Source organism: Miniopterus natalensis, chromosome 2 (assembly GCF_054644295.1).
Source record: "Miniopterus natalensis isolate mMinNat1 chromosome 2, mMinNat1.hap1, whole genome shotgun sequence".
In the NCBI taxonomy this organism is placed as follows: domain Eukaryota; kingdom Metazoa; phylum Chordata; class Mammalia; order Chiroptera; family Miniopteridae; genus Miniopterus; species Miniopterus natalensis.
In genome coordinates, this window is record NC_142082.1 from 168,046,117 (window position 1) to 168,056,885 (window position 10,769).

The 10,769-nt window shown below is 52.8% G+C and overlaps 1 protein-coding gene across 1 annotated transcript in view; it reads right to left on the minus strand.

Annotated features, from left to right (window-relative positions):
- The window catches only part of CD9 (CD9 molecule), a 30,134-nt gene extending 20,186 nt beyond the window's left edge, over positions 1-9,948 (minus strand). Inside the window, exon 1 of the mRNA XM_016221882.2 lies at positions 9,827-9,948. Within this exon, the coding sequence (XP_016077368.1) occupies positions 9,827-9,892 (66 nt within the window). The 5' untranslated portion in view covers positions 9,893-9,948. The remainder of the gene's footprint in view (positions 1-9,826) is intronic.
- Positions 9,949-10,769: the final 821 nt, after the last annotated feature.

Here is a 10,769-nt window from a genome sequence, read left to right on the forward strand (position 1 = left end):
TCCATCCCCTTTGGGAAGCACCAATGAATTGAAGGAAAGGTGCTGAGGCCACTTTTCTTGGTCTGGAAGCAGAATAGATTTCTTCTTTTGATTCCTGTTGTTAAATTCCCAGTTAGACTCCAAAGGGGAGCCACTACCCACTGGGCAGCCTTATGGGGCCATTTCCAGCAAAGTGCAAACCTGGAACCTCTCCTCACCTACCTTTCCCAGACTGGGAAATCTCTGAAATGGGCATTTTGTAGACAGAACGACAAATCCTCTAATTTGTCTTCTGAAAAGAATGAAACCTAGTGGTAAAATTTCAGCGTTGAGCAATCCTGTGCGGTGCGGCTTTACAGGACTGGAGCAATAAGCTATGGGTGAGTGTGAATGTTGAGGCCCTAAACTTTAGGACAACCTCAATCTCTGAAAAGTTTTGAGAGGTATTATGATAGTAACTCCACAACAGCTGCAGAAGCTGACATCTGAGCTCTTGTTATGAGCCAGGCATCAAACGATAACAGCTTTACATGAAATACCCCATTACTCCTCCTGATGATCCTAAAACTTTGGTTGTACTAGTACCTTCATTGTGCAAATGAGGAAAGTATAGCTGCAGGAGTCACCAATTTGCTTCCAGGAATCTTCATTTCTAACAAGTCAGCTTTCTCCTTCCCCAACAACCAGCGCGTGTGTGTGTGTGTGACTATGTGTTGCTCCTTTACACATCATGGCAGGTTGGGAGGTCAGCAACAATAAAAAGTCCAATCATTCCCCAGAAGCCAGAAGCCAGGTCCTTGGGGAAACCAACCTCTGTCTCTTGTGTCCAGATCAGTGCCCTGAACCCTTGAGAAGATTATGGCACCTACCTTACCACCTAGATAATTCAACATTAAAAAAAATTATAAAATTAGTATACACAAATTCAAAAAAGTACGTACTTGCCCCCCAATTCCTTGGGCTTGCCTGCACTGCTGGAGTCCTAAGCACACCCTCAGCCTGCCCCTGACCCCACGGCCTCCCTCTCTGGGGATTCTAGTGCACTTGGTGGGGTGTTGAGGGAGGGGTGATGGTGGCTTAATAGCTACAGCCTGTGGGTGTCATTCTCTCCCTATGCCTCACTCTTTTGGGCAACTGTGTTTGAACATTTAAGCCTGGGCTCAGGCTAGTACAGGAATAATGGGCACATTCCCAGTAGGAGCAAGTGAGAGATTTCCCAGGGAAAAGAGGAATACTAGAAGACGAGTTCTACTGTAAGGCTGTGACAACCCCTTTGGAACCTAAGAGTGGTGGTGGGACTGCCTGATACCCTTTGAGGTAGTTATGATCATGCCAGTTTGAGATGAGGAAAAGAGGCTCAGAGAGGTAAAGTAACTTGCCCAGGGTCACAGAGCAGGTCTGCAGCGATTTAGCTGTCAGCTCTCTCCTTCTGTGTGCCTCATCCCTGGTGGAAAGGAGGTAGCTTGATCTCCTCTCTGGGGTGTGGCAGAGGATGATGGGCCTTGTAAACTTTTTCTCAGCACACTTTTATGGAAATTAGGGAGAGATCTGGTCTAAATAAGTTCAAGTGTTGAGAAATTCTCCATTCCAAGAACAAAGTCAGCCTGATTTAAAAACCAGAGCCCTTATTCTGCCTGAGAGAGGAGAAAATCCTCAGCTAATATGAAGTGATGGTGTTAAGTAGCTTGGGGCTGAGGGATTGGGAGGTAAGGCCTGTGCTCAAGGTAACCTCTTTCTAAACAAGAAATCTCATTTCAAGTTTCCACTGCCTGCTTGCCAGACGTGTAGTATACACTAGCCAGCCCATAAATCCATTTTCTGCTGAAAGCATGCATTCTGGTCTTAACCAAAATGATCTGATGTGGGGGACTGTTTGGGGGATGTTTTGCTTTAAATCCCAGAACACCACTCATTTGTTCTCCATTGCACACACTTCACTAAGATGTCTGTCAATCACTCTCTCTCTCTCTCTCTCTCTCTCTCTCTCTTATGCACCTTAGCCATGTGGACCAACCAGCTCTCATTCCACCCCTGGAACCGGTTACCAGTTGCTTGCATAGCCCTGAGTAGTGGAAAATGCCCCTTCCTTTATACATTCCAAGCAATGCCACATGGTGCATGGATTGGCAATGTTGGCAAATGGCCCTCCTCTCACATCCTAGGACATTCTGAGTACCAAGTGAGCAAGGGGACAAGAGTCAAGGTTCCTAAACTGCTGTGTCTAACCTGTTACCTGCCTTATTGCTCTGCCATGGTCCCTGTCTTCATTCTAGGTCTCTTAATTATGAGATAGCAAGCACCCCAAAATTTGCTATGTCCCACATCCCACTCAAAGTGCTTCTCTTATATTAATTTCTGCATAGACCCACCAGGTTGGTAATATTAACTTCCACTTTTTAGATGAGAAAAACTTGAGCACAGAAGTTAGGTAGCTTGTCTGAGATCACATGGCAAATAAGTGGCTGAGTTAAAACTTGAACCTCAAATAGCCTGAGTGCAAAACCCAAATTTTCAATCATTTTGCTAAACTGTTTGTCTTTTTGATCTGTTTTGTGAATTTTGAGAGCCAGATTTTTTTCACTTTTGTCCTTTCTCCCTCACAGCCCCACCTGATCCCATATCAAGAGTGCCATCTTCTATCCTTAAAGGCCCTATGATAGCCCACCTGCAAGAACAGAGGGCTCTACTTTCTCACCAACAGGAAGGCACCTGCAAACGCCATGTGGCCTGCAGATGCTTACAGAGCCTGGTCTCTCTCTGCGGGAGCCGCAGGTGGACAGAATCGAGAGAGAAAGCCTGCACTTTCTTTTGTTAATCCTTACCCAAGGATATTTTTTCCACTGATTTTTAGAGAGAGTAGAAGGTAAGGAGGGAAATGGGGGGGGGGAGGGAGAGAAAGAAACATTAATGTGAGAGAGATACATCGATTGGCTGCCTCTTGCCCGGACTCAGTACAGGGCCGGGTATCAAACCTGCAACCCAGGTATGTGTCCTTGACTGAGTATCGAACCCATGACCGTTTAGCCTAAGGGCCAACACTCTAACCACTGAGAAAACCAGCCAGGGCAAGCCTGCACTTTCTATTGTTGGCCTCTGGCCTGGGAGCTTCGCCACACCCTTGTAGCACTGGCCAGAAAATCATCATGGACAAAAGCACTGGTCTGGGAAACAGATTCTCTGGAGTAACTCGGCACATTTTCTTCTCATTCTAGCTTCGCTGCTACTGCAGGCCTGGCAAGTGCAGACACTGTTGTAGCTGCCCACTGGCCACCATGCCACAGATGAGGCTGTGGTCCATGAAGCGGCCACTGACATGTAGCTCAGACTAGAGGGCAAGCAAGGGGCTGCCTCCTGAGCAGTTAGGAGGCAGGGGCTTGGTAGAAGTCACAGGCCATCGGCCTGCCTGGGCCTGAGGTGTTCACTGCAATCTTGACGTACGCTGGGTAAGCTTTGTAGGGTTACTTTCCTAACAGAGCCAACGAGAGCCAGTGTTCCTGCTCCTCTGCACAATGTTTAGCAAGAAGACTGAACAAGAAGGACCCTAAAAACCCAGGTTTCTGATTTTTCTCCAAGCCAACAGTCTTTAAACCTTTCTGGAATCATATAAATCTGGCCCCTGTTATCTCCTCAGGAGTCCAAGTCCCCAAACGACCCCCTGGAGACACTTCTTTCTTTCCAACATCCTCAGGGGCAAGGTCAGGGAAGGACGGCAGAGGCTTCTTCTAGTCTCCATTTGGTGGGAAGGAGGAGGGAAAGAGAACTCCACTCTTCCCAAACAAAACAAATCACCCACACTATGGGAAACCCTAACCCAAGAAGCAAAACCTGGCTGGAAGCTCATAAAGTTGGATTCTTCATGTGGACAGAAATGCAAAACACTCGTTAAATTAATCGAGAGTCAAAGCCACTCCTTGGGCAATGATTAAGCTGAGAGTCAGCGCAAAGATGGGTGCGGAGGCTGGCTCTCCAGTCTGGGCTGCCCTTCATCACCAGGGGCACTCAGGACTCTCTAATGTGTTTCTCAAAGTCCTCCCATGAGGCCCCCATGCAGTCCCCAGAGAGTGGTGAAGCAACAGGCTTCTCATGGCAGAAACATGGGATTCAAGCAGAGCAGGGGTTGTCTGGACACCAAGGGAGAAAACCTAATACAGGGTGTGTATAATCTGAGGTCCACGAGCCTCCAGAAAAAAAGCAAAAAAAAAAATGAAATGGGCATAACATGTTTCTGGAGGCAGCTCCCATTGATTGCATGGAATTCCCTAAAAAGGGTAAGGTCCACCAGTCTAGGATGACAGCATACAGTACTTAAAAATCCAGAACTAAGTATTTTTTGTGGGGAGAAGAGGAATTACTGGATGGATGTAATTATCATAAAATTATCTCATCTGGAGACAGGATGCTGCTTTCCACAGCTGTATGCCATCACTTGGTGGAAACTGAAAATGTCCCTGGACCAGCATTACTTTTTCCACGGAACGAAACAGGCAAGTGATCTGCAGTCAGACTTCAAAACCATAAATTTAAAAAGTGTATTAAGATTAGCCCTTTTTGTCTCCTGAGTTCTCTCAGTTGCAAAGGACAGCTCTGGGTAGTTGAGAAGATGGGTACAATAGGCCCTTACCCAGATTTTCAACCCCAAAACAATACAGTCATTCCTCTTCTGTGACGGCTTTGGTTGAAAAGACCAGTGGCAGGTCCTCATAAAGTCCCATTGACCCCAACCCAGGAGGAGGAGCACAGAACATAAATACGCAACCTCCTGAAACTGCTCCACTCTCCTTTCCCCAACTCAACACAGGTGGATCTAGAACAAGCAGCCACCAAGCAGGCAACAGGACCACAGAAGCCATGGGAATGGTGGCCTCAGTTCCCTTACCGTCACAGCCAGACACACCTGAAAAAGGCTGTCAAAGTTTGTGCTCTTTAGAAAAAAGGTGCTTTTGTAAGTCCAAGGTATTATTAAGTTCGGGACTGCGCTACCAATTCCAAAAGCCACTCCTCCTCATGAAATGAAATGGAACATGAAAACAAAGAGACAAATCAAGCCCGGGACACACCACTCCGCGAGTGAGAGAGAAGATTCACATCCAGCGCAAAGGAGAAGGCTCATTTGTAAGGTCTGCGCACGTTAGAAGGCTCATTTGTGAGGTCTATGGCCACAGAAGAGTCAGTTAGCACAGTAGGTGCTCTGGCAAGGGCGGCCCTCCATAGGGTTGCTATCAGAGCAGTTCCAAATTCGGACCTTAAATAGCAGCTGCTTCCTTTGAGTACAAAAGAATAAAGCCTGGAACGGTGCCCATGGGCTGCTTAGAAAAGGGTAGAGTGTGTGTAGAAGAATCCTCTCCAACACCCCCCTAAAAGTCAGGAGTCAGATTATTTGTTGTTCGCAACCATTGTGAAAAAGTGGGGGAAGCCAGCAAGATCCTGGGCAGGGGAGAAGTCTGATTTTCTTTAGCACATGCACACACCTGGCCTCGCCTCACCTCTCCTCTCCCCAAAGCTGCCAGCCTTAGTACAAACAGCCGGCTTTCCCGAGCTCCGGGCTGTCTGGGTGCCAAAATCAAGAAGCCATTTTACTCAGCAGCCCAGCTGCTTGCTCGGCCCAACACCGAAGGCAAGTTTCTGGGAAAAGCAGCAGGCTTTGCCACAACCCCCTCCCCCCACTATCCACACCCTGCCCAGATCCAGAATTTCTGCCATACAGTTTTATTTCCAGAAGTGGGCCGCCTCCAAACAGGTAGCCGCACATGAAATGGAGTCATTGACCATTCCAGAGCTGGAGGAATGCGTGTGGATTGGGAGTGTGCTCCTGGCTAACCCGTGGTCTACACTTCCACACTTAAAAAAAATTTTTTTCAAAATTGATTTTTAGAGGGAATGGGGGAGAGAGAGGTCTAGCCCGCAACCCAGGCACATGCCCTGATGGGGAATCGAACCATCAACCTCTCGGTGCATGGGATGATGCTCAGCCAACGGAGCCACAGAGGTCAGGACTACACTTCCACACTTTTTAGGGAATTGCTTCCACCCTCCCCACAGCCTCAATCTACTTTCAACTGCAAGCAACAATAACTACGGGAAGTTCACTCTGCATCTAGTAAGAGCATCACACACACTCTCTCATTTCACCTCCACCCCCTTGGGGGAGGCACCAGCTCTATCTGGTGATAGGTAAAACCAATCCAGAGCTGGTGCTCTGACCACTAGATGGTACTACCACAATGGCTGAGGGCAATGAAAACAGAACTCCAGAGAGACCCCACTGAGGGAAGCAGAGGGAACTGTGAGGTTAACAGGAATGAGACGTAAAAATCAGGCCCCAGAGGTAAAGGTCCCCAGCTCTGAGGACAAGCCAAGCTTGGAGGACAAGCCTGGTGCTCATTGTAGACTCCATTTCCTGACTCCACTTTGGGTTGTGTGGGAAAGTCCTATTGCTTTAGGCAGTGGGGAAGGGGCTGGTTTCATAGGCTGAGCTTGGAGGGGCCCTTTGAAACCATTTTCTCCAACCCATTGGTTTTACAGATGAGGAAACTGAGGTCTGGAGCACAAAAACGACCTGCCCAAGATTTCAAAGTGTGTTGGGGACACAGGTGGACTAACACCCAGTCTCTGAATTTCCATCCAGGTCTCTGCCTATGCTTCTAAGAAGCCTCCATTAGGTCCAAGGCAACACTATTTCTTGGGAAAGAGATGTCCCCTGCTATTTCCATCAGTGACTGAGGGTAAGGGGTAAAAGGCAGTGAACAAAGGGGCAGAGGGAGGTGGGAGTTAGGAACTCAGCCCTCTCAGTGCAGGCCTAGGATTTGGGGGGAGGTGGTGGGGAATAGACCAGGAAGACAGGTCCCTTACCTGTCCCTAGCCTTGGTCCCCCACTTACAGCTTGAGAGTTCACCACTCTGACACCAGTAAAATGTTTTCACTCTCAACCTTTTTGGGGGGTGGGGCAGGTAGACAGGGAGGTCTAGAAACAACTGAAACATAGCTGGGAAGTTAGGGTTTGGGGGGACATTGGAAGAACAGACCAATTGCTAGTTTGGCTGTGTGCATCAGAGGCCCAGCTTGGGGGAGAGCTGGCATCACAGGCTCAGCAGTCACTGCGGGTCCCACAGGGATGAAAGCAGGAGCCGGGGAAAAGGCACACTCCAATGCCTACCCACCCCAATCATCCCACTGCCACTGAGGTGCTCTTCTCTCTGGATCCCTCCTAGACCACCCTTCTCAGCCTCCTCTGACCAGGACGTGCTGGAGGCCCCCAGCCTCAAAACTCCTGCTTTCCAAGACCCACATCAGGTTCCCAATTCCAAGTTTATAAATTCCTTGTCTCAAGAAAGAAAGGTAAGTGCTGACATCATAACAATCCAAGCAGTTCCCTTAGATCAAAGCTTCCCGTAAAAGATGCTTGGGAGCTTGTTCCCACCCTTCTTCCATTCCCACTCAGTTAGGTATGAAAGGTTGGGATGGAAAGTGCACTGGATTTGAAGCCAACCAGATGTGCTTTCTGATGCTATCCTGCCACATGACCCTGGATAAGTCACTTAACCTCTCTGGGGACTAGTTTCCTGCTCATCAGTAAAATGGGGCTAATGCTTCTTGCTCTGGTTATATCATGACGGCTTGAACTTGCAGACTATAAAATGCTTCACAAATGAATCGTAGTATTCCTTTATTCCATCATCCCCTAGGGGATGACGACTTCATCTCTACAGGGACCTTGATACTACTGAATAATAATTAATTCAGAAAAATGTAGCTACTGCTGCTGCACCCCCCTCCCCCCTTACCAGGTCCCCCTTGTTGGTTTTGTGATGGAGTTGGAGGAAAGAAAGGACTAGAATAAGGGACCCAGGGGTTGTAGTATTGGCTCTGTCTCTGTGGTCCTAGGCAAATCACCCTGTCTCCGGTTCTCTGCTTTCTCACTGTGAATAAGAGAGCTGGACTGGATAATCTCTAAAGTCATTCCCAGTTCTAAACCCAAACATTACCAGAGCGAGTCATTTCTGTTTCAGGACATAGCTGACCAGCCGCACCTAGCCCAGGCAGGGGCAGCTCTGAATATGGATGGGGTGGCAGGTTGGAGACAGGAGGGGGCTGAGCAGGTACCCAACTGGCCCTGGGAGCCTCCCATCAGGCAGATGGGGGTGCAGAGGCATACTGGTAGTCAGTGGTTCCCCCCAGCGCCAAGCCCTGATGCAGCCTAGGATGGCTGAGGGCTAAGCAGCAGACGGGCTGGGGAGAGGCTGTGCTAGGGAGGGGCCAAGAAACTGCCGAAAGAACAAGGGCGGGGTGGGGCAAGGCCTGCACGCCTTTTGACATTCTCCGAAGCCAGGAGTTGGTGAGAGGAGGGAGCCAAGCCTGGCAGCGAGCAGGCTGGCTGCAGGGAACACCAAGAAGGGGAGGTGCCCACCGCAGGAGGGTCTCCTTACAGCCCGTGAGGGTTGGGCAAGGGCACATCTATGTGCCATCCACACTAGTGCCTGTGTTAGGCGTGGTGCCTCTTGCAAGGACAGTTCAGTCTCTTACCTGGTCAGCTCCAGAGAGAGGATTAAACCGCAGGAGATTTTTCCCAGGTTCGTGGGGTCCCCAGGGGCCAGCTCCAGGGTAATAAGTACATTTTTTGTTATAAGCCTCTAGTGGCATGCCCTTGTATTTACAGACATCTCTCTTGAGAGCAGCAGAGGGGCTGCCTTTCCAAACTCCTTCCTGACTGCAGAGGAGTAAATACTGTTCATCTGTGTGCGGGGATGTGGCCCTCAGGACCTATTCCTCTCTCTGACTCTGGGTGGTCCCTTAACTCCCCAAGGGAAGGTGTGGAAGGGACACTCCCCTTTTCTGCTGCCTCTCTCAGGCTTCCCGTGGCAGAGGCGGAGCGCACCGCACCTGCAGCTGCTGACCGGGTGTCCCTGGCAGGTAAAGGTGCTCTCGGCCCCGCCTCGCCGCTCAGCGGGCGGGGTGGGGGTGGGGGTGGGGTGGGGGAGGGCGAGGCTGGAGACCCTGGGGCCAGCACCTCCTCTCTCCCGGAAATGGAGAAACGCAGGCTCATCCCACTAAAAGCGCCCACGGGCATCTGTCCCTTCTCTCCCCAACTCTCCCAGAATTCTCCCCAGTTAAGATACTTATCGCCCGTGGGGGAAAAAAAAAAAAAATCAAGACAAGCTAGTCTTTCAGGTAGTTTCGAGGGAGCTCGGCCTTTCTCACGGCGGCTCAGAACCAAAGTTTGAGAGAGTGCGGGGGTGGGGCGGCTGCGGGCGGCTCTCCGCGGGGGGGGCCTCGGCTCCAACTCTGCGACCCGGTCCGGGCGCCCACGGCCGGCGCGCCCCTTCCTCTCCGGCGTAAAAGTGCCAAGAGCTCTTGGCGGAGCTTCCCCGCGCCCCCAAGACCCTTAGAGCGTGCGCTTCCTCCCCTCCTGGCGACTCCCCCGCTCGTGGGACCCCACCCCGGCCGCGAGCCGCACTGCCCGCCTAGGTCTTCGCTGGGCAGGGTCTTGAGTTCCCAGGACAGGGGTGCTCCGTTTCTCTGAGCTACTCGCCCCCCCGCACTCGGAGGGGCGGACACAACCCCCAGCCCACACCCTTGGCGAAGCAGGGCCGGGGGCCGGTCTCCGCGCCCCAGCTCCCGGCCCCCGCGTCCCCTCGCCTGCCCGGCTCCGCTGAGCCCCCTACGAACGTGCCCGCCCCGCCCGTCTCCGGACCCAGCCGAGCAGCCAGCTGGTGGCCGCAGTGCCCTTTCTCCTCTGCCCCGAGTCTGCCCGGCGGGCAGTGCCAGCTACCGACAGCCTGGACCACCGATAGGGTCCCCTGGGCCGACGGGGGGCCCCGAAGAGGAGCGCGCGGCGGCCGCGCCTGCTCACCCAGAAGACGAAGTTAAAGCCGAAGAGCAGGTATTTGATGCACTTGGTGCCTCCTTTGACCGGCATGGCGAAGGCTAGTCAGGCTGGGCTGCGCTGCTGCGGGACGGGGTCGGACCGAGGCGCTGCGGCTGCGGGCGGGCCTCCGGGCTGCACTTTTAAATAAAAGTACCACTCCTTCGGCGCGCGGCCGGCCGCTGTGCGCATGTGCCCGGCCCCCGCCCCCGCCCCCCGCCCCGGCCCCCCCGCCCCGCCCCCGCCCCCGCCCTGCGGCCCGCCCCCGCCCAGGTTCCGGGGATTCCCGCCCCAACTGTGCTCCTGCAACACCCCCCCCCCCCGCCGATTCACACCCCCCCCCGCGGCGTTGTCTCCGCGCCGCCCGCTCGCCACCGGCTACCCCGTCCGCTTCCTCCGCGGTCCTCTCTCTTCCTCCCCAGCCGCCTTCCCGCCCGCCACCCCCTGCGGCCTTCACCTGGGGTACACCGAAGCCCCGCCCCCGGCTCTCGCCGCGTAGGTTTCGGCCTTCCCGCCCCAGCCTCTGCTTTGGGAGACCTTCCCGGGTCAGGCCGTCGGGGGAGACGCCCCTGACGCGAGGCCGGTGCCCGCGCGCCGAGGGCGCTTCTTGTTCCGTCCTCGATCCGGAGGGGAAGCCGCCAGGCTTTATTTCTCCAAGGCGCGGCTCCCTGCAGACCTTCCCTCACCTGCTTGTGGAGCGGGAGGGATCAGAAGCTTGTAGTCCAGGTAGGAAGATAGGTCGGCGGCCTATGGAAGTAATTCTCAAAATGCCCATCGCCGAGGAGTGATGTGGCAGAGGGCCGGCAGTCGGGCGCTTCCTGGCCTTGCGGTTTAGCTGCGCCAGAGGGGAAGAGAGAGTTTGTAGCTGGGCTTCGGCTCCTGCCTCTCCTCCGCGTCACCCGGGCTCCTGCCCTTAGAACTTTGCCCGGTG